The 27304-nt window shown below is 47.7% G+C and overlaps 2 protein-coding genes across 2 annotated transcripts in view; one reads left to right on the forward strand and one right to left on the reverse strand.

Annotated features, from left to right (window-relative positions):
* The window catches only part of HPS4 (HPS4 biogenesis of lysosomal organelles complex 3 subunit 2), a 31607-nt gene extending 18362 nt beyond the window's left edge, over positions 1 to 13245 (forward strand). The window contains exons 8-14 of the mRNA XM_036740487.1: positions 141 to 213; positions 2212 to 2248; positions 2934 to 3030; positions 3676 to 4525; positions 8046 to 8178; positions 8675 to 8783; positions 11920 to 13245. Coding sequence (XP_036596382.1) covers positions 141 to 213; positions 2212 to 2248; positions 2934 to 3030; positions 3676 to 4525; positions 8046 to 8178; positions 8675 to 8783; positions 11920 to 12091 — 1471 coding nt within the window. The 3' untranslated portion in view covers positions 12092 to 13245. The remainder of the gene's footprint in view (positions 1 to 140; positions 214 to 2211; positions 2249 to 2933; positions 3031 to 3675; positions 4526 to 8045; positions 8179 to 8674; positions 8784 to 11919) is intronic.
* Positions 13246 to 17477: 4232 nt separating this feature from the next.
* On the reverse strand, positions 17478 to 27019 carry ASPHD2 (aspartate beta-hydroxylase domain containing 2). Its single transcript, XM_036750437.1, has 3 exons — positions 25939 to 27019; positions 18694 to 18807; positions 17478 to 17859 (listed from the first exon to the last, which is right to left on the reverse strand). The coding sequence occupies exons 1-3, from the start codon at positions 26822 to 26824 to the stop codon at positions 17750 to 17752; spliced, it is 1110 nt and encodes a 369-aa protein (XP_036606332.1). The 5' UTR covers positions 26825 to 27019; the 3' UTR covers positions 17478 to 17749.
* Positions 27020 to 27304: the final 285 nt, after the last annotated feature.

Below are 27304 nucleotides of genomic sequence, written 5' to 3' on the forward strand. Positions count from 1 at the left end.
CTCCGGGTTTCTAAGTACTTCAGTAGCTGGGGAGTTCTGCTGTCCATTCTTGACATTGTCCTGGTTGGGAGGGATTGTAAGTAACCCTGCCACAGCCCTGGTAGTTACTCATTATTGTCTCTGTGTGTTGCACCTCTTAGGATTGTTAGTACCCAGCTGCCACCTTCCCTCACTGCCAAGGTCCTTCTCCATCAAGCATCATCTCCTAACAAGGTACGGTAAGGCATGGTGTTCGGGCTGCCTGGGCCTTCTCTTTTCACCTTGAACTTGGCAGTTGCTAGAGTGATTAATGTTAAATGATATTTTCACCCACCTGCCATAGTTGGGGAATCGGCTTCATCCACTTGAGTTGGAGGGGAATCTAAAGGTTACTCCTTGTGACATTTCACACAGTACAGGCACCCACTCCTGCCCCATTCCCACACTCTGTCCACCTTGTGTTTCTCAGGATTAAAATCACTAGGGCAGCTAAAAGGCCATCATACTAACTCACAGTTCTGTAGGACTGGAAAGTTTATAAAATGTGCCAATAACCCGGCACCCTCATTTTACAGATGAAACATCTGAGGCTCCATTTTGCCTGAGGGTAGGCACCCAAGTGGTAATTGTTAGAGCTGGAATTTGAGCCGAATTGTATCGTCTCTCGAGTTGAATGATTTTTCCATGTCACCAAACCGGTGGCCTCGGCTAGTTAGTTCTTCACATCAAACAGGACTTAGGAGTTTGATTTCCCATGAGGATTGTTGTTTGTCCTTCATTCTCGAAGAGGACCACAACATCAGGGAGGTGAAGTCATGACTTACAAGTGAATTGGCTTTAAGGAGGGAGGGCTGTACAAAGTCCCCAGCCTCACTCTCTCCTCTGGAGCCATCTGGGCCCAGTGGCCAAACCTAGGTCAGGATGACTGGAGGTGGCCCTCTCCTGTGAGGGTGCACTTCTATAAAGGAAGAGTTAATCTTTAATAGAAGAGCTGCAGTTAGGAGGAAGACATGGATTGCTTGCACACTGTTTTGGTGTTTGGGTTGTTTGTAGTAGGAGAGGGTGGAGAGAGCTGAAGGGCAAATTCTGAAGATGAGCTCAGTTTATCTGTATTTCTTTTTCCTCTTGTTATAACTTACATCATGAAAATTAGCATGTAGGTAACAACAGGATGTATAATAGCCACTCAATGATGGCAGCGTGGCTATGCCATGTGTGGTGTGCGAATGGGGTGGAAGGTTGTGGCATCATAACTGGGAAACCCAGAGGAGTCTGGGTGAGAGGAGAAAGCAAAATCAGAGTCTGGCTGACCACCCTGCCTGTAACTTGTAAGAAATAACACAATTTGAAACACACACACACACACACATGTGCAAGAAGTACCCAGAAAGGGATGTGGAAGCAAGTAGGATGTTTTTATTAACTACCTTGTTAGAGTTAAGTACAGAAAGGTAAATAGTGGGGTTTGTGAAAAGAATCTGCATGTGAGAGAGACTTGCTCTTCACAAATGCAGTGCAAGGCAGTGTGACATGGTGGGCCAAGTGCCAGCCTGCTCTCGGGACACCTGATTGTCCGCCATTGGCTTGGCTGACATGTGGCCTTGGTTGGGTCTCTGTGGGCCTTGATTTTCCTACCTGCACAATGACAGGAGTAGGCTGAATGATTTCCAAGGTTCCTTTTAGCTCTGACATACTTTGGGTGTTTTTGTCCCAGTAAAGGGCATTTACTAGAGAGAACTGTTGTTAGGCTAGATCATCGGTTGCTCGGATGGGGAGGCTCTGCAAGCCTGGCTCCCTATGAGTCCTTCTTTGCTGTAATGCTTACCTGTGCCAGGCCTGGGGCCTGGGTCCAAGAGCAGAGTTTCTAGGTGAGGGGTTTTCATGGCGTAACGGAGAACATGGACTTCTGATAGCAGCCTGCAGAGTCTGGAGATCAGACACCCCAGTTCTTTGGGGCAGGACTTAGCTGTCCAAGAAGGCTGATGGTGGGTGCTGCTCCCTGGCCTGTGGTGGCTCTCCTTGCCCAGCACCTGCCATGCTGCTGGCTGAGCAGCTTGGCCAGGCTTCTGTCCCATCTGCTTTGCTCTTGGTTTCAACGAAGGATGGACTCTTTGTGCACAGTTGAATTTTGCGAGCAGATGGTGCAGTGAATTCCTGACGGTTAGGTCAGGCCCCAGCTTAGAGGGAAAGAGGAATGGCACCGAGAGCCAGCCGATATGTGTTTCTTTTCAGAGTCTATCTGCAGGAGGGGCTGCCCTTCAGGAATGCGGTAAGTGCTTTGATCCATTTCAGCATCTTGAAAATGGCAGGTTCTTCTGCTAGCCCCAAGAATCCTGTTCGGCTTTAAAGGCTGAGCTCCGTAAATGATTCTCTCTGCGTTCCCATATGCCCACTTCATCTGGTCACAAGGTGGGGAAGCAGATGAAGGAAGGCCTCCTAAAGAAAAGCTTTTCTCTAAATCCTGGTTTCGAAGCTCCATTTTCAAGCCAGGACTTTTAAATCTGTGTCTCATCCTCCTTAACTCAGTTGTTATGAAAGTGTCCAGGCAGCTTCCAGAGGGGTTCTGCTCCCATACTTTGGGGTGTGCCTGAGGGCAAGGGCCAGGCATGCTACTGGGAGGGGGCTGTCTGTCTCCAAGCTTGGGTTTCTAAGCCAGCTTAGGAACTAGAAGTGGTACAGCTTCCCCCCACACCTTTCCTTCAGTGAAGGGAGACTCCCACCTACCCATAACTTGTCTTTGATCAGCTGTCTCCTCCCAAGATGCTGCTTGTTGATTCCCTCCCTGCTCTTCTGCTTCCTGCTCCTGGACGTTACTGGACACAGTGCTTCTGGGGCTGTTGGCCTGTACTGTACATCATGGGCTGGGAGTTCATTCCAAGTTTGGCTCTTAGGGGTTTATTGTGTGGGTAGAATACAGAATACAGGTGTAGTAACTCTTTACTTTGCAATTCTAGGATCTGCACTGCCAGCAAATGTCCACATCACCCCAGTTTTCCTAACAGAAGATGAAGCTGTTAGCCTTCGTGATTTCCCAATAGAATGGATGGCCAGGTGAGAAGTTCAGAACAGTCTAGAAAATCTCCCCCTATTCTGATAAAGGTTCAGCCCCACGGGGGCTGCCTGGCCTCCCAGGTGGGGTGAGTGTTGGGTTGTGTAGCCAGATGTGCAGTGCTGACCTTCAAAGCCCTTCTGTTAATTTTTGATACTGTAGACAGAGGCCGTCCTGTAGTCACCACGATAAAGTAACAAAGCTCCTGTTTGCACGGTGGTTTTGAGGCTGGCCCAGTGCTTGCCTCAGTAGCCCTGTGAAGGTGAGGAAGGCGAGTGTTCATATTGTGCTCATTCTACAGGTGGGGATGACAAGGCAGAGGAACACTTGAGGCTTTAGCTCTTAAATCCCCTCATACTGCTTTCACTTTTCTTCTTTAAGTAGGTCTTCGTTAGAAGAGTAACCATATCCCTTCCTGTGGCGCCCCTCCTCACAGTGGGGCACTGTCCTGTTTTCACTCACATGGGTCAAATATCCTTGCTTCTCCATGTTTCCATTGCCTGTGGGCATCTGCCCAGGGCCTTAGTGCCTGGCCACCTTTTCATTAGTGACTTAGGACGATAATGACTTAGCTTTCTTAACTAGTGGCCTCTTCTCTGAAACTGGTAGATATCTGGTAATGTCCCTGACATTGGTCTGTTTGCCAGGTCTCCCACATCTTCGGCCAAATGCAAAGAGAAATATGAGCCACCTGCTGCAAGGTGCTGTAGCTCCCTGGGATCTGAAGACGTCTACCCTGTGAATGAGGATTACCTGGCCTGTAAACTGGCAGCAGCCCTGGGGAGTGACTCAGTTTGTCCAAATGGCCCCATAGAAGCATGTGAAGAGGCAGGACATTTGCTTGTCCATAGCTCAGAGAGTGTCAGACCACCAAGATTACAAAGCCCTGCTAAAAGCCCAGGACCGGGACTCAGCGCTAGGCCTGGCGAGGAGCCCACTCTGAGCTCCTCCTCTACACTCCCCATTCTGGGAGGTAATGAAACAGAGACATCTTCAACGCATTTCGACTTCCCACCTGTTTGTGCCTCTAATGGTGGGAATCCATGCCAGGAGAATGCTGGTAGTCTGGACTCAGCCCCAGCAGAACCCTGGTCCTTAGCTGGATCCCCCGGCAGTCTCACATGCTGTCCTCCTGAGGGGCTCCCACAAACCCCTGTGGAAGGACTCTGTGGAGCAGGTCACTTCCCCGACGGGCCAAGCGGACCATTGTCGTCGTCTCTCTCGGGCTCTGAGCACATAAGCCAGATCGTCTCCACCGAAGCACAGGGTTCTGGCCAGTCTTTGGTCGGGGGCGCCCCACATAAGTCAGCCCGTGGTCTGGAAGGCCATGCTGTCTCACTGGGGTCTGCAGATAGAACCAGCTTGAGCTTCCCTGGGACAGACTGTCAGTCCGTGCTCGTGAAGATGCACCTCTACACGCACAGTGTGAAGGGGCTGGTTCTGTCCCTGCTGGCTGAAGAGCCGCTGCTCCAAAATGGGGCAGTCATCGAGGACGTGGTGAGTGGGAGGAAGGGGAGAGGCATCAGCATTTATAGAGTGCCTACTGCATGCAAAGCCCTGTGCTAATCACGCCACAGATATTATCTGTTGGATGCTCACAGCATTGTGAGGTAGGTGCCATTACTGCTGCCATTTTACAGATGAGGGAACTGAGGCAAATAAAAGGTAAGCGACTTGGCCGGGATCAAATGCTAATAAACGTCTGAGGCTGGACTTGAACTCAGGTCTACATGCTACAGGCTCAAGGATCCCAGGTATCGCTGTTTCTCTTCAGGGGTTAGTCGTGGGAATCAGTGTTAGCCCAGGATCTTTGAAAGTTTCTCTTCCCGTGTTCTCATGTTACAGGAAGAAGGGATGGGTCCAAAGACTTGACCTGCCAAGCTGGGGGTCTGAAGATTCTCCTTCTAGGGTACCACCCCACCCGTGGCGCCTCATCTCCCCGGGGGCTGAGGGGCCTGCCCACGGCTGCTGCTGCCAGGCCCTGTGGGTGGTAGGAAGGCCCCTTTGCTTCTCAGGCAGCTTTAGGTCATCAGTCATTGGCTCCTCTAAAATGTTTGCCATGTGGAGCTGGCACCTCCCTTCCACTGCCCCAGCACTGGGTCTTGGCAGGTCCAGCAGCCTCTGACCTTGTAAATTGTGGGACAAGTGGTGATGATCTGCCCGTCTTGGTCTCGGCCTGGCCAGGCTGGTCACCGTTTGGCATTAACACTTCCTCCCCTCAGAAAGGGTTGTACAGCTCAGGTGATGCATTGACCGATGAGGCTCCTGCATCCTTGAGGCCTCTGGGGGGTAGGACTGTGTGGAAGATGTCAGTTGCCATGGTAACAGCCTCCTTTAACTGGTAGAGAGTGTGGTGGCATCAAGGAACTGCAAGTTGATATCACTGCAGGGTGAGTGGTGTCCTGGGGCCTGCCTTGTTTTTGTTCTTGAATCTATATTATTCTAAGCCTTGCTCATTAGCATGCAAAGCTTGTGACCCTCTGGAAACGGGCAAGTCGCCTTGTTGCATAAATGGGGGGAGGCTGCCGGGGCCCTTCTCTGCACAAACCGTGGAAGAGAGTTGGTTTCTTCCCTCCTGATGCTCTGCTCGCCTCCAGGCGCAAGCTAACACAGATGGAACTGACTCCTTTTCTCCTCGCTAGTTCCCTCTTTGTGGGTAGGAGTGACTCTGTGCGTGGATAACCCACTGAAGTCCAGACTACAGTTCTGTGAATCTTAGGGAAGAGCATTTGGCTTTTGGACTTGTGTGCCACTCGCTCGGGGACATCAGAAGTGTCTCTTAGGGCCTAATGTGTGGTTGGAACATGGACGATCTGCCCACAAAACATGGAATGGCAGTCATTCCTCTGGTTAGAGAGAACAGCTTCATGGAGCAGATTAAAGCCCTAGAATGATATAAATTAAATCCCTGAGGGTGATATCAATGTCAATGGAAGTTAAAGAAAGATAGCATAATTCTGTTTTGGATCTGAATTTTTAAGATCTGTCTGTGCCTTGTCATGGCAACCAGGGCCATAACTGCTATCAGAAAAAACTAAGACCTAGCATGTAAAGGGACACCCAGTTCTGGCTGCCACCTGGGGCAAGGGCCTTGTATTATTATGGTGTCGGATATTCCTTGGAATGTAGGAATTTGGTGACATGGGCTTGTAACCCTGGGCTGCTCAGTTGCTAAGAATGGTGGAGAACAGCCACCTTGATCAGCCCCCTGGTTGGGGAGGTGGTCACAGCCAGTGAGCTCAGTAGACTCTGAGCCTGTAATGGGAGGGTTCCTTTGATGCCTCCTGGGTTGGAGACCTGCATCTAAAGTGCTCCCCCACACTTGGTTGGGAGACCCCATTCTTAGGCAGAATGTTAAACAAGAAGTGGAGATGAGACTGGTCGTTCCCACCTGGAGAGTTTCTCACTAATTATTTTGCCTGCTACCGCGGAGCTCTGTTCGCAGTTAGCTGTTGAGGCTTTACGTGGCTTTGCACTCTCCTCTTTTGAGTGTGAAAATCTAACAAATGCTGGACGTGTCCAGGGGGTGGTTCAGAGAAAAGGATGCAATGCAGCAAGGATGGCACCAGGGGGCAGCATGGAGCTGCCCTGCCTGACTACAGCATAGGCCCCAAGCTCTTGGGGAAATCCTTCTTTTGACCCGCCGGATCAAGAATTTAAATGTGAGGTCCGAGTGTTTGAGGAAATGGAGCCTTTCTTGAAATTGGTATCTGTGGTTTTAAATGAGCGTGTATATAGTTCATACATGGTATGGGAAGGAGGCTGGATTTGGAACCCAGAGCCCTGCGTTCTGATGGTGCCATTCTGCTCCTCACGGGCTCCTGGGCAGATCACTGAGTCTCTTGGAGCCTCAGTTTCTTCATCTGTAAAACGGGGATAAAAATACTGCTTTTGCTGCCCCCAGTGGTGTAATGCAGCTGTTTTGTACATCTTAAAGCCCTCCCACGTAGAGGCATGCAGATGTTCTTCTGTGCTCTTCCATGTAGGAGCTGTCCTGAGACTCAGGAGGAGATTCTGTTACCATGTGGTTAAGAAGCTCCCAGTAAGGCGTTCACTGTGGGTTTAGTTTCTAATAGCAAGAACATGTCTCAAAATTGGTTCAAACAGCAGGCTATTTATTGGTCCCTCTTGGTGTTTAGGGCTGCAGTGTAGAAACTGTCTTCTTACGAGGTGGGCCTTGTCACTTAACCAGGGTTTATAGATGGAGTTTAGCATTTGATGCATTAATAAAAAAGCTTTGCACAAAAAAAGACTGTTGATAGCAAATCCTGAGCTGTTGATCTCCATGAGAGATGTTACCAGAGGGAAAAAATGGTGACCCCAAGACACTAAGAAAAATAAGCCTGAAGAATCTTCATATCTACTTCCATAATCGTTCTGCCCAAGTCACTGCACACTCTGCATTTAATTCTCTTACACAGCTGTTGGTAAAACAGTCAGGTGAACAATCAAGCTGCATAATCTCTGCACGCCCATTAGAGGCACACATATCATGCCGTTCATTCTCATTTCACCGACTCTACGGGAAGTGACTGTTTGCACAACCACACTGGCCATGCTACTGTGCCCAGCATTCATAGGGGCTCATTTGCTGAAGGAGCCACTTGGAGCATCTGTTTTCAGATAGAACTCACCCAAAGCTGCTGATGCCATCCTGTACACATCTGTCATGCTTGCTGTCAAACACTTAGGCCTAGTATTTATTCCAACACTCGTGGTCAAGGTTGTTAGAAGTCCACATTAGAATTCCTGCATTGTTAAGGAGCTATTAAGAGACTCCTTATGTAAACATCTGTAGGTAGTAATTGGCTCAGAAGGGGGGCTTTCAAGCTCACTCTACTTCTGAAAACCTCTTTGGAGTTATGTCTTAGCTCCCACGGAGAGATTCAGATATTTGCAGGCTGTGAACCAAATCAGTACTGTGTAAAAACAAAAAAAAACAAAACTTTTAAGTGACTATGCTCAGAATGAGGTTAACCACCCCATTCAAGCGATTCTTTCCATTGGCTTATCCCAGTATCACAGTAGCCTGGCATCATTGAATGGTCTGGAGGTTCATCTGAAGGAGACGCTGCCCGAGGAGGAGCCCGCCACAGCACGAGCTACATACAACTTTCTGCACTATGACAGTGTTCAGAATGTGCTCACTGGTAAGGCACTCTACTGGGTCATCCAGGGCCAGGGCCTGGGGGAGGCCAGAGCTATGGAGGTCATGTCTCTGGCAGCCTTTCCTCACCCTTGATGTGCTTGAAATGTGAATGAAGACTCACTTGGAGCCTGGCAACCACTGAGTTTGAGAAAGCTTCCCTTGTTGGTCTCATGGGGGTTGCCTTCTCAATAGCCAGAGATCACAGATATTTTGAAATGAGAGGGTGATCACAGATATTTTGAAATGAGAGAGTGATAGTTGAAAGTTCACTCTCCCTTTCCCTTTCCCTTTCAGGAAAGCAGACGAGTCTGGGACTGGGCTGTCACTTAGGAGTTGTCAGTCAGTTTACTTGATCTCTGACTTTGATTAAGGCATGTAGATCTCTTCCCCAAAGAGTCGCTTTTGTGCCATAGTCTCTCCCAGGAGTAGAGAATTGGAGGAGGATGGGGGGGAGAGATGGTTTTGATATTTACAGATTCTCTTTTAATTCTCAAAAGCCAACCTGCCACAAGCACCCACTTCCCAGGACCGACACCTTCTCCGAGCGGTCCGTCTGATTCATTCGGACTTCATCCAGATGCCAACTTTGTATGAGATGACTGTCAGGTAAGATTTCTGCCAAGGAGATGCGCTCTGCTCAGTTATTCATTCCCATCCCTTCTTACCATGAACCGTTCCCCCTCCACCCCGCCCCCAACCCTGTCCTCCTGAACTGTTAGTGCTCTCTCCTTTTCAAAAGTCAAGGTAACATGTTTTTGATGGTTGTATTCCTCCAGGAGAATGTTAACTCCCAGAGAGCAGGATTGCCTTATTGTTCAGTCTTTTCAGTCGTGTCCAAGCCTTTGTGACCCCATTTGGGGTTTTCTTGGCAAACATACTGGAGTAATTTGCCATTTCCTTCTCCAGCTCATTTAACAGATGAAGAAACTGAGGCAAACAGGGTGAAGTGACTTACCCAGGGTCACCCAGCTAGTGTCTGAGGCCAGATTTGAACTCAGGTCTTCCTGAATCGAGGCCCGGAGCTCTGTGCACTATGGTGCCACCAGCTGCCCGGACTATCTTATACATATTCTTTATTTCTATCTTCCAGGGCCTAGTGCAGTACCTTGTGTATAGTAGTTGTTGAATAAGCACTTGTTGGATGGCATGTTAGGGAAGGAAGGAAGGAGAGAGAAAGAAAAAGAAAAGAAAGGGAAAAGAAAGAGGAAGGGAGGAGAGAGGGAAGAAGGGAGGAAGAAAGAGGAAGGGAGAAAGGAAGAAAGAAAAAGAAAAGGAAAAGAGGAAGGAGGGAGGAAGGAAGGAGAGAGAAAGAAAAGGAAGGAAAAGAGAGAAAGAAAAGGAAGGAAAAAAGAGAAAGAAAAGGAAAAGTAAGAGGAAGGGAAGGAGGAGGGGAGAGAGCCATGGCCTCCTGGCCTCTCATTCCATGTCTCCGAGGTTCATTTCCTCACCTTCATGGTGATGATCCCAGCCTTCCCCCCTGCCTCCCCCCCCCCCCCCCCGCCATGTTCGAGTGTGCCATGAACTCTTAACCTTCTAGTCTCCTCTTTGCATCGTTCAGATGAAGAAACTGAGATCCAGAGGAGCAGGTGTTTTTGTGTTCCGTGGTGAGGGCACTGTCAGTGCTGTTTATTAAAAAGGAATGAGAACCGTTTAGTCCATTTTAATGCTTCCCCTCCCCCCAGGCCTCCCTCTGCTCCCTTTGCAGTGAAGTACTGTGTTACCTCGTTAGAAACAGGGCCTTTCTCTGTTGGAGCCACTGGAGCAGCTGCAGATCAGTGGAGAGAAAAGTCAAGCTCTCACAATGAGTGTCTAGGCCCGTGCCAGGGTATTTGCCGCCTCCCAGGACCAGACGGTTTATCCAGTATTTAAATAGAACTTACCATAATAAATGTGTCTTCTTGGGCCCTTATTCAAGGTTCCCCAAAGCTGGCAACAGAAATTGTTTTGCTGGGTCAGAATCTGGTTGTGTGTGTGTGTGTGTGTGCGCGTGTGCGTGTGTGTGCACTGCGTGTGTGTGCTTGGGTATATGGGTCTATCACATGTATGCATGTGTGTGTATATGCACCTTGGCAGGTTGGACATAGAAATGAAGCAATGGCACCTTATATGCTAAACCCAGAAGGTCATTATTTGCCTCTCTGGGCTCTTCACTGTTTGAGCTCCCTGGGGTAGAACATTGAGTGAAGAGGCTAGCAGCCTCTGGTATTTGGCATCCAAGGTGATGCTGGGTAGCACTTACACTGTTAATCCAATTAACAGCCCAGGAAAGTGTAGACACCTCCCCCAGAGCTCTGGTGGGAGCCACAGCTGCACCCTCTGCAGGAGCTGCACCTCCAGGCTGGAGGGGAGAGGAGCGACCAGCGGCTTTGTGGGTCAGGGTTTGGCAGGAGGGAGGTACAGGGGGCGTCCCTTCTTTTCAGGAGTCCTACCCTGGAAGGCTGCTCCCCTAGGCTGAGCTGGCTTGTCACAGTGCCTTCATTGCTTCAGCTCTTTGGGCATGGAAAGAACAGCAGCTCAGGAGTAAGACCAGGAAGGGAGCCCTCATTGACGTTGGGAAGCTGGGGCCTAGAAATAAGGCCTTTCATCTGACTGTTTCCTTACCCCCAAACACTACTTACTTACAAGGTTGGCAGAAGGAAAGCTCATGATGGCCTGGAGAGCACTCCCTAATTGAATGTGGGCTGCTGTCCCAGGAGGCAGCATGGTGGGCTGGGCAGTGCATCGAGTTTGGAGCGAGACCTGGCTTGGAATGTGCCCCTAGATGCTTGTTGTCTGCATGACCTTGGGCCAGTCATTCATGGTGTGGAGCCTCAGCTTTCTCATCAGTCCCATGAGGATGATGCTGGTGGTAATCTGGCTTAGGACTATTGTATGAAAATACGTGACAAACCTCAAACTGCCCTGTACATGTGAGTTATCATTTGAAACCCACAGGTTCTTTCATACCTCCATAGGCCCCATGCCCTCCCACCCTCCCCAGACCCTCCTGGGTCAGTAGAGAGTCCCCAGCCACTCTCCTTTTCTTCTGTAGGTGTTAGTGAGCAGCTTATTGAGAGGGCTAGCCATCTGTCCCTAGGCCACCTTGACAGTACCCAAGGCAGCAGGGCTTTCCCTGGCACCCAGACCTTAAATAACCGTCATCATTTCTGAACATAGTACACCCCCTGCAGTAGAACATAAGGTTCCTGAGGAAAGGGGCTCTTTTATTTTGTCCTTCTGTCTTCATCACCTCACAGTGCCTTGTGCAGAGTAGGCCTACAACAAACTTGCTAAATTCCTGAAAGCCCAAATCATGGCAGTCTGTATGTTACTGTAGGAGAGGCAGCCTGCTGTGGTATCTGGGCTTGGGTTTCAAGCTTAGCCCTGTGCCTTATCAGACTTTTAAATGACTTCTTTCTGGGACTGTGTCCAGCAAGGAGGGGGTGGGCTAGAGGCCCTGGGGCCCCCTCAGCCCTATAGTTCTGCAGTTTGTCTGTCTGTGAACACTCACTTGTTTGTTGCTCTGTTGTGATCACCAGGGATTTTCACATGTGACTAGGCAAGTCATTTCCCCCTCACTGGGCCCATTCCCCCTCTGTAAAATAGGAGCCGTGGTCTAGATGACCCCCAAGTTCTCTTCTAGCCCTGAGACTTACCCTCCAATCTAACAGTGACCATCGCTCAAATTCTCTGTAGTGACTGGGGATTTCCACTTTGAGGCAGGGACGTGTTGTGACTGTCCTTGTCTCTCTTTCTCCACTAGGAATGCCTCCACAGCAGTGTACGCCTGTTGCAACCCTGTCCAAGAAACCTATTTCCAGCAGACAGCCTCCTCCGCTCGGAGCTCTGGTTTCCCCAGCCCCCAGGATGGCGCCTTCACCCTTCCAGGAAAGGCCAAGCAGAAGCTGCTGAAGCATGGGGTGAACTTACTTTGAGTGGGATGGATGTGGGGCCTTCCAGGGCCAGAGAGGCCAAGCTCCAGGCATCTTCTCTAAAGCCCTGCCCTACCCTGTCCTTAGGAAATATGCAGGTGTTTAGGGTTCTGGGGAGATGTGAGAGATAAGCCTTTCTTTTTGTTGAGCACATTTTTTAGGGGGCTGGGGTGGTGGTGGGAACATTCCCTTGAGACCAGCAGGTCCAGAGCACTGGAAGGCGCTTCCCTGTATTTGTCAGGGTAGAGTCAGTCACCAAAGAGTTACAGGAAGAGGCTGCCTGTTCTGCCAGGCTCGGAAGATACTGTTTGCCATTTGCTGCTACTGTCCTCTGTCTGGTTTTAATTATTCTCTTGCGGGTGTATTTTACCCTCCTCTTTGTGCCCTACTATCAGTGAAAGCTTCATATCACTTATTGGGTGTGATGATTTATTTTTAACAGTTGGGCTAATACGTATACCTCCAGATAGGGTGATCACTTTAGAGTTGTCTCCTTAGGACACTACACACTCGTTCCAGAGAAGTTGCTGTTGCTTAGGATATTTTGGGGACTTCTCTATGGGATAGCTTTCAGAGCCTGCAGCATATTCTTTTGAGGTTCCTCAGTAGGGGCAAGTTCTTGTATTACAAGGACACAAATTTGATTTGGAGCTGCTGCTGAAGAGTAAGGTGGGCGATCAAGCTGGGTAGTGCCGACTCTGGTAGAAAACAGCCATGAAACAGGACCATGAAGTTACAGATCCTGCTGGTTTTCTCAGGTGCCTATGTTACAAACAGGTTCTGAAAGCTCCCCATCCCCCAAAGCCCCAAACATTTGGCACAAGGCAGTATTATTAAGTGTGGAGCCTCACCTTCATGAAGGGGCCAGGTGTCTCATCAGAGGAACAAAACAGCTACCAAAGACAAAGCTCCATCTCTTCCAGCAATATTTGGAATTCCTCCTTGTTAATTGAGGCGTGAAGGATTGTGAGGCCATGAAGCCATGCCTTAACTTTGAGGAGGTCATGTGTGTTCTTATTTATAAACAAATTTCTGCACCTATTCTCAGTAGGCAGTTTAAAATGTTACTACATCCCTGACCCTAAACACGAACTCTCTAATTAACAGTTTATGAATCGACTTGTGTCAGTAAACGTGTCTTGTGGACACTTTTTCTTCCTCTTTGTATGAATTGTTTTACTGTTCAAATAATGTGTCCCTCAAAAATAGCAGAGTCCTGGCTAAGAATCATATCAACATTGTGCCCTCCAACTTCCTGTGACTGGGAGACCATCTCCCAGAAGGAAGTCGGGCTGCTATGTCCTTCAGCACAACCCCATGAGGGAGGTAGTGATAACACTGTCCCCATTTGACTGGTGGGGAAACCAAGGTTCAGAAAAGTGAAATGACTTCCTTGTCCATGGTCACAGAGCTACTAAGTATTGGAGCCAGCACTTTAACCCAGGGGGCCTGGAAAAACATTTCTTACCAAGAAAAGAATGCTTTTTGAAGATTGCTCTTGGTGGTTAAATGTGCCCCATGCAAGAATCTAACAAAGTGCCAACATGCTCAGTCTTGGGTTTTTCCATGTTAAGACTCCAGTGCACCTTTTGGAGCTGGGCCCCTCAGCTCTGTGCCTCATGGCTTGTTGGTGTCTGAAAACCACATCAAAAACAGTGCCCACTGCACTAGGTGGTGACTTAGTGTGCTGGCAGGAGCCCGACTTGGGGAAAGCATCCATCCCTCATCTGGTCTTGTGAACCCTGCCCTCCAGTACTTGGCCAGGGTGCATTTGCTCCCGTAGAAACCTTAAATGCAAACTGCTTTGATGCCTGAGAAACATCTGACAAGGGAGCCAGCAGTTTGGCCTTGCACACTTGCCCCCTAACTGAATCCTACTAATCAGATACAAAACTGGGAATGAGGCCACAACTGACTGACCTCATAGAACGTCTGAGGTGATTGAGAATATGGCCCGCAACATGGCAGATGAGGAGGTTTCCAGTCTCTGCTTGGGGACCTATGTGGAGGGGGGGAAACTCCCTCCCTGGGCAGATCATTGTCACTTTGGGACATTCTGATTATCAGGAGGCATTTCCTCATATCCACCCTGCATCTGTCCCTTTGTCCCTTCCACCCCCTGCACTTGGTTATGACTTCCAACATGGCAGCATCTACCTCACAGCATAGCTAGGTGCTGGTTCAACAAATAATCTGGGTATCAGTTAAGGGGAGAGCAAAGGGCCCTGATCCGTGGTGCCTTCTAGTTCCTAAGAATAGGATTTTAAGTCACAGCAGGTCATTCTATCCAATTTTTGCATATGAGAAGCTCTTGGGGAAGCTGAAAGACCCTTTTCTGTCTTTGACAGAACTTCTGATCAGCCTGTCCCAGGGGACTAAAGCCTGAGTCCATCAGAAATCAAAGGAATTTCCCTCACTGTGGCTTTCTGCCTCTGAGGTTGGATGTATGTCAAGATCTTGGGAGGAAGGGAAGAGAGGCCCCAGCTGTAGGGAGCAGTGAGGGGTCTGAGAGTGAGAGAAGGAAAGGCAGTGACTTCTGTGGTTTGAGGCACAAGGCTCGGCTCCCATCAATGATCTCCCACCCAGTCAGCCCTGCTTTACTGAGGGGTCGTGCTCTGAATGACGTCCAAAAGGGAAGACTGTGTTGGCCCTGGGCCCAGCTGTGCATCAGTGACTAGGATGTGGACATGAGCTAATGCGTTCCAGGACGGTGGTTTTAAGATGTGAGGATTATTCAAGTATCTAGAGAAGTAAAGTGGAAAGGGGGTGGGTAAAAGATTAGGATCAGCGATCTGGGTGTACTTATTAATGGAGCATAAAGTAAATAATCCTTTTGTCTGATGCCTTCTGCCAACGATGCTCCAATCTGCTCGACTATTCTACTACCATCTGTCATAGAAGGGAATTTATAGCCATACTTTGTCCAGCTCCCAGTTGTACACCAGGGAGCAAGTGTTCGTGGAGAAAGCTGCCTCTCTGGGGAGACAGTGCTTCAGTGGGAGTCCTATTTTATTCTCAAAGGATGAGCTTGGCCCCAAACTCAGGTGACTCTGTGAGCAGGGGTTTCCAGCCTCTACTTAAAACTGCTCATGGATTCCAAAGCTTTAGCCTCTAGACCTGCATCGGCTGCTTGAGGACTCACTGTTGTGACCTTGGCCAGTCTGGGCTTGCTCCGAGGTCCAATGCCAGGGGTACCTTCATCTAGGCTGGGCTGCTTGGTTTGCTTCCTTCTTATCTCTAGCAGCAACATGAAAATGACTTTAGCAATTGCTTTGTTGGCATCACAAACCTTTGAATGGTGAGAAACCTCACAGCCCTCAGACTGGTGCTTTTATTCCTTTTCTGTATGCCGATAGTAAATTAATTCACACTAAATCTAAATTGCTGGTGAAGTGTCTTAGGGCAAACACAGGTCCTGGTCTTCTGCAGACCCTTCACTATTTCCTTTTTTTAAGAATAAAAAGGCAAGAGTGAAAAACCAAAACATTGCTGCTGCTTGATGCTTCCTCTCTCCTCGCCCCCTTACATGGGGCAGTGAGAGAAGGAGGCAAGGGTTAAGTACCTCCCACAATGAAGCCCACCATCTCTGTCAGTGAGCTTGGTCTCATTTGGAAGCCTGCGTTTCCATTGCCGCTGCTAGCTGAGCCTCTCTGTGCAACCAATTTAAAGCACTGGCCACTGTTAGGGGTTCTGAAATGATTCATCATCCGATGGGCTTTTCCCTGCCTTTCTTTTAAAATCAAGTTTGCCTCTTTGTTTAAAAAGAGAAATTTTAGTGGCATACATTTCTCTGACCAAGAGCACCACGTTCTCCGAGTCCAAGGACTGCATGATTAAGCCAGAAACCCCTTCGAACAAAACCACTTCATTCTGTCTCAGCAAAGTCCTTTATTAATCTCCTGTTACATATCCACTCCACATGACTTCAGGTAACCAGGTACCTATGAATACTGTTGGCTTTGTGTACTCATCTCAGAGTAGTCAATATGTGTAGAAATCATGCACCTCTGTTGTTCTTAGGTGTAAAAATACTTAAGGTGTATTTGAAATTTCTGCCTTTTCCCATCATCTATTAATTGAAAAAAGCATAGAAATTTTTTTTTCTATTTAAACACTTTCTTTGCACATTGGCTAGTGATTAATGCAAGGGTCTTTAAGAGTCTGTTCACAGTTCTATGTGTGTTCTTTCCAGCAGCTTTCTGCTCACAATGTTCCCACTGGAACCTGGACCCTGGCATGCGTTTTCTAGTGGATAATGTGCCTTATTATAATATACTGGACTTTAGCTCCTTCCAGGCCTACTCCGACTAAGGTATGCTCTTTAATAAAGGCATTTAGTGCGGCTGGTGACCAAGGCTTCCCTCAACAGGCCAACAGGAGACTGTTCCCTCACCACTGAGCCACTAGATGAAATAACCCTGTCCTACCAGACAAGCCTCTGGCTCTTTCATCCAGACCCAGGACTGAACATCCTTCAGTGAAGGCTGGAAGTTCTGTGAAGAGGCCATGAGTGCTTTGGGGATCAGTCTACACCATGTCAAAATCGGCAATGACAACTCTGAGCAGCCCAGCCTGGGTCTGGGCTGTTCACAGAGGCCACGCCATATCCAGAGAGCAAACATTTACACAACAGACAAGGAATGAGAATCATAGGCAACAGAGCCCCAAAGCAGCACAGAGACTCTGGTCAAATGTCAGATTCCAGTTTTGCTGTAGAAGGACTTTCCTAGAATTTTGGTGACCAAGTGATTCCTTTTCCTCATAGAGCCTTTCAGCTAACCTCTTGTCTACCTTTATCACGAGTTGGCTGAAGAGAACTCACTCTGGGAATACTTCGTGCCCGATTTGGCAGTGGGGCTTCTGTAGGCAGTGAGGTAAGAGAATCATGCCCTCTGGGCCTGGGCCTCAAGAAGCCAGGAGAGGGCCCAAAGGGACCAACTTTAGCTCTGTAGGAAAGTAATGTTTAAAAAGTCTCCAAGTCTACCAGTCTAAATGCCCTTTGCCATCACCAGCCAAACAGCAGTTTAGGAGTGGTGCACAGGAGTGCCTTTTCCCCAGGTCCTGAAGCTGCCGATGCACTGTGCTCAGCAGCCTCTGAACCCTGGAAATGAAGTCAGAATGGGGCTGGGGCTGGAGGCTGTATCCCTCTGGCCCCTGGGCAGGCAGAGGGTCCACTGTTGTCACGATCAGAACAGCAGCAGGTGCTGAGCTGAGCTTGGCAGCCCTCTGGTTTTGTTTCTCGTCCTGTTTTTTTGTTTTTTTAAAATGACCACAAGAATTTTCACATGGTGACATTCAACAAACAACCTTGTGGTTAACTCTGAATCTTAACACTGCTAAACACAGGAGCAACATAACACAACAGGGGGACTGCACCTGGAGCCACGGAGTGAAAATAATGCACGGTTGTATCCAAAAGAAACCCCTGAAGCAGATGATTGGAAAAAAAAAAACAAATCTAAGAAAATACAAGCTGGAAACTTCCATTTACAATAACCAAAGAAGAGAGAAATCCGACATGGCATCAGTCCCAAAGGAAAGCTTTCTACTGAAGCAGGTTTGTGTCCGTGGTAATGCCACCTCAGCCAGGGGCACACTGGGCTGGAGCCCTTCCCAGGCTAGGCCTCTGGCCTTCTGACCCATGCCAGCACAGACATGGACTCATCGTCCTGGAGCAAAGATAAAATCAAGGGCTTGGCGTTCAGCTGCTGCCACATTTGGGTGCCACAGATCGACCATGAAAACCACTCGTGGCCCTTCTTCTGCTGAACCTGAGAAAAAAATAGGATGTAAGAGAAGTGTGGAACATTGCAGATATCACTGGTCAAATCATATTCTTCCATCTGTATTGTGCTGTTCCTTGGCTTGTCTCTAGGCAGCAGATGTTTTAGTCTTGTCTCTCAACACTGCTTAAAGGGTTTCCATTATAGACACTAACTCTAAAGCTCCCCTGCCAAGACATACTGCAAATAAAGTCAGGACATAGAAGGACTTCAAAGACAGGCCTGTTTATAGACCAGGAGAGAGATAGATTGTGTGGTTTTGCTTTGTTCTTGAAGAAGACCATGACATCAGGAAGGTGATCCAAGAGAACTGGAGTTGAGGGAGGGCTGTGCAAAGTCACTAGCCTCACTTTCTCCTTCAGAGCCATTTGGGTCCAGTGGCCAGATATAGATCATCAGGACAACTGGAGATGGCCCCTTGTATGTGTATATACATATACATATATACATGTGCACACATATTTATATATATCTGAGTCTGTTTACACATATGACTGAAAAAAATCACTTCTAAATCAGTTATCACATTCACAGAACACTATCCCCAAGAGGAAAATGCTCTTTAATCATTTCGAGTTTCCCAAAGCAACCTGAATCCAAGCCTTGGTGGGAGGCATGGAGCCCTAGAAAGTATAGAGTGGAGCCAGAAAAGGTTTCACTTCTGAGAACCATAAACTCACCAGACTTTTAGAGCTGGAACACGGAGAAGGTAAAATTAAATCTGCTGTTTCTAAATCCCAGTTGTGTGGAGGTAGCCAAATCTTCCTGATCTATTGGGTAATCTATAGGGGGAGAGTGTTTGGTGGCAGGGAAGATACTTGCCTTCGTGGAATGCGGTATGAAGAAAAGAGTCATCAAACAGGAGACAACGGCCCTCTGCCCAGCACTGGGGCTCTCCTCCCACCACCAGCTCACAGCCACTGGGCGTCTTCAGACCTGCACATTCAAAACAGAAGAGAAAACATGAGCGCACCTGACTCGGGAACAGCCAGAGATCAGAGGGCACTCTGCTTCAGCAAATAAAGTGTTTAAAAAAGCACACCTAACCTCTCGTTATCATTCAGTCTCTCTACTACCCAGAAGGCACAAGTGTGGGAATGAAAATGGCAGATTTCAGATGGCAACACTTGCTGTGACAAAAACCCATTCTTCCCCACTAGACTGTAAGCTCATGGAGGGCAGACGCTGGGTCACGTTCAGCCCTGTACCTCCCAGCCCCAAAGTGCTCAGTGTTTGTTAAACCAAGTGCCTCCGATGGGGAATTCTGTTTATCATCTTCCAGGTGTTGGCACTGTCTAGTTGGCATCTCAAGAGGAGATGAACCCTGATGGTATATACATCACTTCCATAGGGGCTTAACGTGACTTTCTCGACCTGAAGAGTTTCCTCCGTCACCTACTTGGGGAGACCTTGAAGGAAAGCCTAAAACTGTGGTCTTTCATAGGAGTGACAAATCAGGATGGTTGAAGGTCTGAGAGATACATAAAAGAAAACCAGATTAATAATTCACACCCAAAGAAATCAAACATAAGTGGTGATGAACAAGGCCAGGACGCCTACTGAAACACCAGGAGGGAGACGATGAAATGAGGTCATGGAATTTACCTTTTTCTAGTATTTCTCGTCTGAGTTTGAAGGAATCCTAGTAGCACTGTAACTCAGACGAAAGGGACTTTGACTGTAGGCAGCTAGGTGGCACAATGGATAGAATGCCAGCTGTGGAATCAGGAGGACCTGAGTTCAAATCTGGCCTCAGACACGTCCTAGCTGTGTGACCCTGGGCAAGTCACTTCACTCTGCCTCAGTTTCCTCCTTTGTAAAATAAACTGGAGAAGGAAATGGCAAACCACTCCAGTACCTTTGCCAAGAAAACCCCAAATAGGGTCACAAAGAGTCAGACATAACTAATCGATAGGAAAAACAAAAGCTTTAGAATGTTTGAACTAGAAAGGAAATCTGAGGTTGTATAATCCACCATTTCCCCACTCAAACTATGCTGCAGACCAGGAAAATACTCAATTTCCCTTCCTCAGGCTACTCCAGCCTTCACGGCCTCAGCTTGTTGACTTTTTGTGGCTCAGGAGACAGGGACCTGGGGAAAAGAAAGACAGGGGTATGGGAAGGCCAGGGTTTAAGGTGAGGACAGTTTTTAAGTTGACAGGTTGTTACGATTTTTGGTAATAAAGACTTTGCAAACCAGTAAAAAATCTGCCTTGAGCTGGTACCTGGTAAACATTGATGGAGTCCAACCCCTTGTCTCTTTGTCATTTATCAATGAAACCTTTACAGCTCAGCCTTTTAATATTAATTATGAGTAAAGAGGCTAGCCCTTTCTGGAAGGATTTACCCAGAAGGAAATCTTTCTTTGGATGCACACAAGATCATACAGAAGGGAGCCATAGACAAGGATTTGGCATACTGCAGCTCTATTTCTGGCTTCACTGACTCACTATGGCAACTATGACTGACTAAGTTCTTTCAATTCCTTTCAGTGATTTCATTTTCCCAATAATGATAAGAGCCCCCATTTATATGGCACGCTGTACTGTACAAAGTACCGTACTCAGAACAGCTTGGCAAGGCAGGCCGTATAGACATCGCTCCCTCAGAAGCAAAGGAGCTTTTCTGCCATCACGTAGTCAGTGGATGATAGAGCCAAGATGAAGGCTGAAGTCCTTCCAACTCCAAGCCCAGGACTCTTTCTATCACAGCTTCTCCTGAACAAAAGCTGATGGAACAGATAATGCTTCCTTGCTTTCAGCCTCATTCCGTTGATAACACACACTCTGGCACAAAAATGGATGGAGCCCAGCAAGTTCATACATAGTGATTATTCCAATTAAAGCTAATCTTATTTGCGAAGATAATGCATTTCTCAATAGTAGGTGATGCATTTCATCAAAGGAGCAGATACTGCCCACTGATGATGATGGTGATCATAAGCCACATGGGGAAAGGGGAATGTCAGTGGGTGTGGAAGCAGGAAACTGATATGGGTGATACTGGAACAGTCCCTGCCCTTTCTGAGCCTCCAGTATCCTTCTCAACAGATAACAGGGTTGGGCTTAGTGATCTTGAAAGGTTCTTCCATTCTATGGGTCTAAGATAACCCAGCCCACTACTTCCTGTCCAAACAGAAGGGGACTCCTCAGGTCTCATGGACAATCACTAGTTCTAGGAGTCTGCTAGGCCTGTTACACTGGACAGAATTCCAGGAATATGGCGGGGTCAGGGGGAGTCTTCTAGACAGTAACTGTCCTGCTCTCCCACTGGAGTGGAAAGGGAGGGTGCTCCTCTTGTTCACGGCCTCTAAATGACTCATCACCACTCACCACATTACAGCAGAAAACCATTCCTGGCTTTGCATCTCCAGCTTGATGTTTCTTTTCTATACTTGATTTCTTAGCTGTGTACCACTAATTTCTGTTGCCAATGAGATTAGCTTCTGGCAGAAATGATCCTTGCCCCACATCTCACTCCATGCTTGGGTAATATCTGTGTGCTAGCATTAGGTGTCCTGGAAGCTGGGGAACGACTCCAGGCTGCCAAAGAAGGTTTTTCTCTCAGGGCCTTTGTGGTTTAGGAGTGTGCTGTTTTGTCTGAAATACTCTTTCGAAAGAAAGAACGGGGCTTTCTCCACCAACAGTGGATGAGGATACAATCAGGAGGGACAGATAAAACTATGTGTATACTGGCTATTGGTCCTTCATTAGTCTGGGGAACTACAGGTCTCCCTTAGGACCCAGGGTGGGCTATTCTCTTGATAAGATCATACAAAGAGAAAATGATCTTTAGTTGTGTTTAACTTAAACCTGCTAAACAAAATTGGGTATTATGTTGTTAGCTGAAGCCAGCTGATAATGTCCTCCAGCTTTTGCTAAGGCTTAGCCATTCAGAAGTGTATCCTGCTTCACTGACATCTGGCTCTTTGGGCTCAAAGGCTGTCTGGAAGGACCTGACTCACTTTGGTGGTTTGCAGCAATGCAGTTGGCACATCTAGGGGAGTGGCTCAGTTAGGAATGCTAGGTAATATATGGGCCATAGGCCTGTGATCTCAGCCGCCATCATCTCTTCTGGAGTCTGGGACAGGAAGGGTCCACACCCAGAGTGAGATAATACAGGTAAGGCCTTAGCTTTGGGCAGAGCCCTTTAAGGGGGACACAAGTCCACTAGCCCTGCTGTCAAAATCCTGCCCCCTTTCTAATTCCAGGGGGTTTACATGTGACAAAGTGTGGCAAAAGTGCAGATGAAGCAGGTGCCTTTGTGGCTCACCCTGACCCTGTGAGTTTCTGAGCTGGGGTCTGTCTCAAGAGATTCCTGTCAAGAGAGGCACATGACAGCAGGCATGCTCTCTAGGATGCAACACCCACTCGGTTCCTGAGACAGCCTAAAGCAAGAAAGGGAAAATTAATCCAAGGGATGAATTCCTGAAGAAAGCTTGGGCTTAGCTGGCTACAGAGGAGACTGGATTTGTGGAAAGACCACTGAATTCAGAATCAATGGACCTAGATTTGACCTTGCCTTCACTGCCTACTACCTGTGGGATCCTGGGAAAGCCACAGAACTTCTCAGATCTTTCTTTCCTCAGCTATAAAATGAGTCTTGGGCTAAATGATTCCTGAGGTCCCTGCCAGTTTTAAAGCCTTTTGATTCTGAAAGTGGCACCAAGCTCCTTACATAGCAGAAACCCAGTGGCCGATCCATGGGTGACTTGAAATGGGCCTAATGTCTAACTTAGTTTTCTAGCAGCAAGACCTCCCTCATCTCTAAAAAAGGTGATTGTCTAATGGGCCTGAATATGTTAATATGTGCTTTGGTGTTTTACACACACACACACACACACACACACACACACACACACACACACAAATAGATCTGTTATTTTATATGTGTGTTTAGACCTCCCTCCACTGGAACAAATTGCAATCCTGCACCTTAATGGGTCTTCATGAATTATTTTAATTGAGAAAAATCCTCACATTGTGGCCAGCCTTCTGGTAATAAGCCTCTCCTTGCTTATTTAGGCTGGTCTGATGACAAGATAAGACAGTCACCACAGAGTTGCTAGTTACAAACCTTTATGGTGGAGTGGGACCCTCCAGACCCTGGGCCCTATCATTGGAATACCTGTGGTATAGACTAACCTCCATGTCACAGGCATCCATATAGCACTTTAACTGAGGACAGACATAACCTACACACAACCCCTTTGACCTTCTATTGAGTCTCCCTGCCTCAAGCTTCTCCCAACTCCAATCCGCTTTCCCAATGCCACCAGATGGACTTTCTTCAAACGCTGCTTTCATCATAACTGGCAATCAAAGCCCTCTGCCATATAGTGCCAACCTACTGGCCTAGACTTAACTCAGTATTCCTTTCAGATATTTTGTTTCAGCCAAACTGAACTGCTCTCTCCCTGCCTTTCTCATCCTGCCTAATCTCATGTTTGTGCTTTTGTATCCCTCCTACCTGGAATGGATGTACTCTCTGGCTCTTGAAATCTGGCCTTTCCTTCAAGGCCTCACTAAGGTGCCGCCTTCCCTCTAGAGCCTTCCCTGGCTCCCTGTCCTCTGCCCCCCAGCCCCTTGCAGATGATCTTTCTTTCCTCAGGTCCAACATTCAGCCTATATCTCTCCTTTGCACTTAATATACTTGTATCAAAGTGATTTGTATTCTTGCCCTTCCCCCAATGAAGCAGGAATACTTTTTTGTATTGTCAGTACTGTGCAAACCCAGGGTCTTGTACATAGATGCTCAATGTTTACTAGATTTAATTGAATTATGTCACACCCCTCTTCAAAAATAATGCTTCCCCATTGACTGTGGTCCAGAGTCCTTAGCCTGGCATTCAAGGCCCCTCAAACGTTTTCGCTAACCTTATCATACTATTACTCCCCCATTCAAAGCCTCTACTTACCTTGCCTTCAATGGACCTTCAGCATTCCCACCTCATGCCTTTCTCTCCTACCTGGAAAGACCTAATTGCCCCTTCCCCCTACTTGCTACTAGTCTGTATCCTACTGAATTTTCAGGCTCTAACACAAGCCCTGCTTTTTGTCCATGAAGCCATCCCTGACCAGTCCAGCCCTCACATAATACTTATGGTCTGATCAACTCACTCATTTGGAACAGCAGAGACAACCTTTTAAAATTCCATAAGGTTTCACTTTCCATGAGGCTCGTTCCCTCTGTCTAGACTATAAGCTTTCTGAGACCACAGATCTGTCCACATCTTCCTTGGCTTCCCCTTCCTCCTCTGTACTGTACAGTAATCTGTACTGTACTCAAGATGGTACCCTGCATACACTTAGAAGCCATGTAATAGATACTCCGTATTTCACTGATGTGAGGCAATGAGGTGGTGCCATAGTACATAGAGCACCAGGCCCGGAGTCCTGAAGACTCATCTTCCTGAGTTCAAATCTGGCCTCAGACACTTGCTATGTGACCCTGGGTTAAGTCCCTTCACCCTGTTTGCCTCAGTTTCCTCATCTGTAAAATGAGATGGAGAAGGAAATGGCAAACTGCTCCAGTATCTCTGCCAAGAAAACCCCAAATGGGGTCAGACACGACGAAAAAGGATTTAACAACAACAATAAATTTGACTGATGTCTTCTCTTGGGTCTCTCTCAGTTAATTCTCAAGAGTTCCTCTTAGTTGTTCATTTTCCCTCACTCCTTCCTGAAGCCAATAAACTAGAAACCCTCACTCCTTCCTAAAGCCAATAAATTAGAAACTATCGGCTCCTCATAGAAGCTTCCCATTGCTGAGGCTTCCTTAGTGTGTACCCCTTTCCAGGAATGTTAATAAGCCACATTGTCAACAGACAGTAAACTCCTTCTCACCCAGCTGGTTGGGGAATGGGGTGTTCTGATAAATGACTATTTCTGGTTATTCTCAGTTACCACACTTGGAATAGCAATTTTCAGAAAATAAGAATGAGATATGCTTGACATGCTGTCTTCCCCATTAAACTGTAAGCTCCTTGAGGGCAGGGACTGACTTTTGCCTCTTTTTGTACCCTCAGCTGCTTAGCACAGGGCCTGGCACACAACAGGTACTTAATAAATGTTTCCAGATAGACTGATTGTTAAAGCCATAGTCCTGATTCAGTACATCATGAGAGGTGATTTCATCAGCATGTGCATGCACCCCTCCCACGGATGCAGACGCAGACCTTGCCATACGTTAGAGTAGGGGCCACATGTGGCCTTCTGGGTCCTCAAGTGCAGCCCTTTGACTGAATCCAGACTTCACAGAACAAATCCCCTTAATAAAAAGATTTGTTCTAAAAACTTGCACTCAGTCAAAAGGCTGCACCCAAGGACCTAGAAGGCCACATGTGGCCTCCAGGACATAGGTTCCCCACCCCTACCTTAGAATCTCCAAGAACGGCTGTGGCCCAAAGAACCAGTGGTCCACTCACTCACAATTAGTTTCTCCCCCCTTAGCTAGGCTGATTCTTGGACAACACAGAGACAGTATTTCACCAGGACCCTAAGCTATGCTGGACATAATCAGATCTTTCCTTAATAAGTGAGAATGCACTTGAGGCTTTTCAGGGCCTCTGAGTTCTCACAAATACCAATTATCCGTGTCCAGCATGGAGTAATGGATAGGCTTGGGTTCAAATCCTCCCTTGGGCATGAGCCACACAATTGGCCGTGTTAGCTCACTTTTTTCAACCTCAGTTTGTGGCAATAACGTGGCAATGATGTACCTACTTCCTAGAGCTGCTGAGGATTTAATGGGATACTATGGGTAAAGTACCTTTCAAATTCTAAACACTTATGTTGTTCTTCCTACTAGTACTAGAGCCCAGCAGAGGCATGGCTAAGAGGCCTCCATCCACACTACATCTCTGGTGAATCCCCCAAAGATGATTTGACATTCCTGTTCTCAGCTTGCTTCCTTGTCATCTGCTCTTCCTCAGAGCAGCACAGGACAGAATGGAAATTAGAAGAAGCACATGTCTGGTGACTTGAGCTTTCTAATTTGGATTTCTGATCAACACAAGTTGACTGTACTTACAAACGTGCGTCCCTCCTATCCCAACAACTTACGTACCTAAGTGGCATCGAATGCGAATATTGGTAGGTCCATAGTGCTCTGTGATAACCGTGCCAGGGCTCAGTACTGAGATACACGCATTCCCAAAGACATTGTTACCAATGCAGGTGCGAAGGCTTCCAAGCAATCGGTACGTCCGTGGGCATTTTCTGCAGTTCCTGGGAACACATACCCCCTGGTTCACCAGATAAAAGGTGAACCACTCCCCACTAGGGGTGCTATTCATTTTCCATCCTTGGGGAAGGCTGCAATTGGAGAAAGCTTTGTACAGAGTCTCAAATTCACACAGTATGGTCTGGAAGTTGCGTTCCAACAGTTCCACATCATGTTTCTGTGCGTCTCGGGAGAAATAAGGAGTGGTGGGTAAGTCTGGTAAGAAAAAGACTTCTGGCTTCTGGATGGATGGCCGGCTGTTCAGGTAGCGTCCTTGCTCCCGGATTCCTTTGTGGATCCTGCCCATGCCAGACCAGGAATAGCGTTTTGCATATTCTTGCAAGTTGTGATAGAGTTTCTGGTTAAGTCCATCGTTGTGGGTACAACGCACACACTCAGGTGAGTGGCAGTACACATATCCGTTCTGCAGCCCATTGACATCGGCGCTCTGCATGAGGGAGTTCACAGTGACGTAGGGCCGAGGTTGTTCCCGGCCTACGTGGTAACAGTACCATACAAACAAGACCAGCAGGCAGGCCACAGTAGTCAGAGCTGTAGTGTCACAGTCCCGCACCGACTGGATGCCGGTAGCGATACAGTCCCGGAGTCCATCCAGGGACCAGCTCCAATCCAGCAGCCACGCCACAGACATTTTTGTGCAGCTGTTGTTAAATGTACGTAGGATGGTCAGGCGATTTGTCCTTGGATGTCCCAAGGGAACCCACACCATGCAGGTCAGTACGGATGAAGAGGGGTGGCTTAGGATGGGGAAGGCATGACTGCAGCTGCTGCCTGGATGCTGGTATGGGCTTCATGAACGAACCTTGTCATTGGTGACCACATCTTCATTTCTGGCAAAAGTCATTGCCAAGTGGGTGGGAAGGAGTTGGTCTATGCCAGGCAAATAGGTTCCAGGTCTCCTTAGCTGGGACAAATCATTTTGAAATATCCTTGAAGCCGTCCAAGTCTGGAAAAAATGAAGACCCAGAAGTATGATGGGTTTCTCATGAATGTCTGAAAACATAAACTCCTCAATTAGATTTGATATCGCTTGGAAGGCCTGATTTCTATTTCATAAATGCTTAGTCTATATTAAGTATGGTGTGACAGAATGTACTTGTTACATACTTTATGAGACAGGCCTGGATTCCAAAGCTTCTCAAACAAAAGGCAGAAGGGGCTGTTTAAGGGGAGCCCGAGTCTTGCTTTC

The sequence above is a fragment of the Trichosurus vulpecula genome, chromosome 1, assembly GCF_011100635.1.
Source record: "Trichosurus vulpecula isolate mTriVul1 chromosome 1, mTriVul1.pri, whole genome shotgun sequence".
Lineage (NCBI taxonomy): Eukaryota > Metazoa > Chordata > Mammalia > Diprotodontia > Phalangeridae > Trichosurus > Trichosurus vulpecula.

Excerpts from the sequence above, each read along its gene's own strand:
- ASPHD2 (XM_036750437.1), bottom strand. The coding sequence starts at position 26,824 with ATGGTGTGGGTTCCCTTGGGACATCCAAGGACAAATCGCCTGACCATC. Across the intron at positions 18,808-25,938 it reads TCGCATTCGATGCCACTTAG|GTCTGAAGACGCCCAGTGGC; the intron begins GTACGTAAGTTG and ends TTGAATGTGCAG. Across the intron at positions 17,860-18,693 it reads TCATACCGCATTCCACGAAG|GTTCAGCAGAAGAAGGGCCA; the intron begins GCAAGTATCTTC and ends TTTTTTTCTCAG.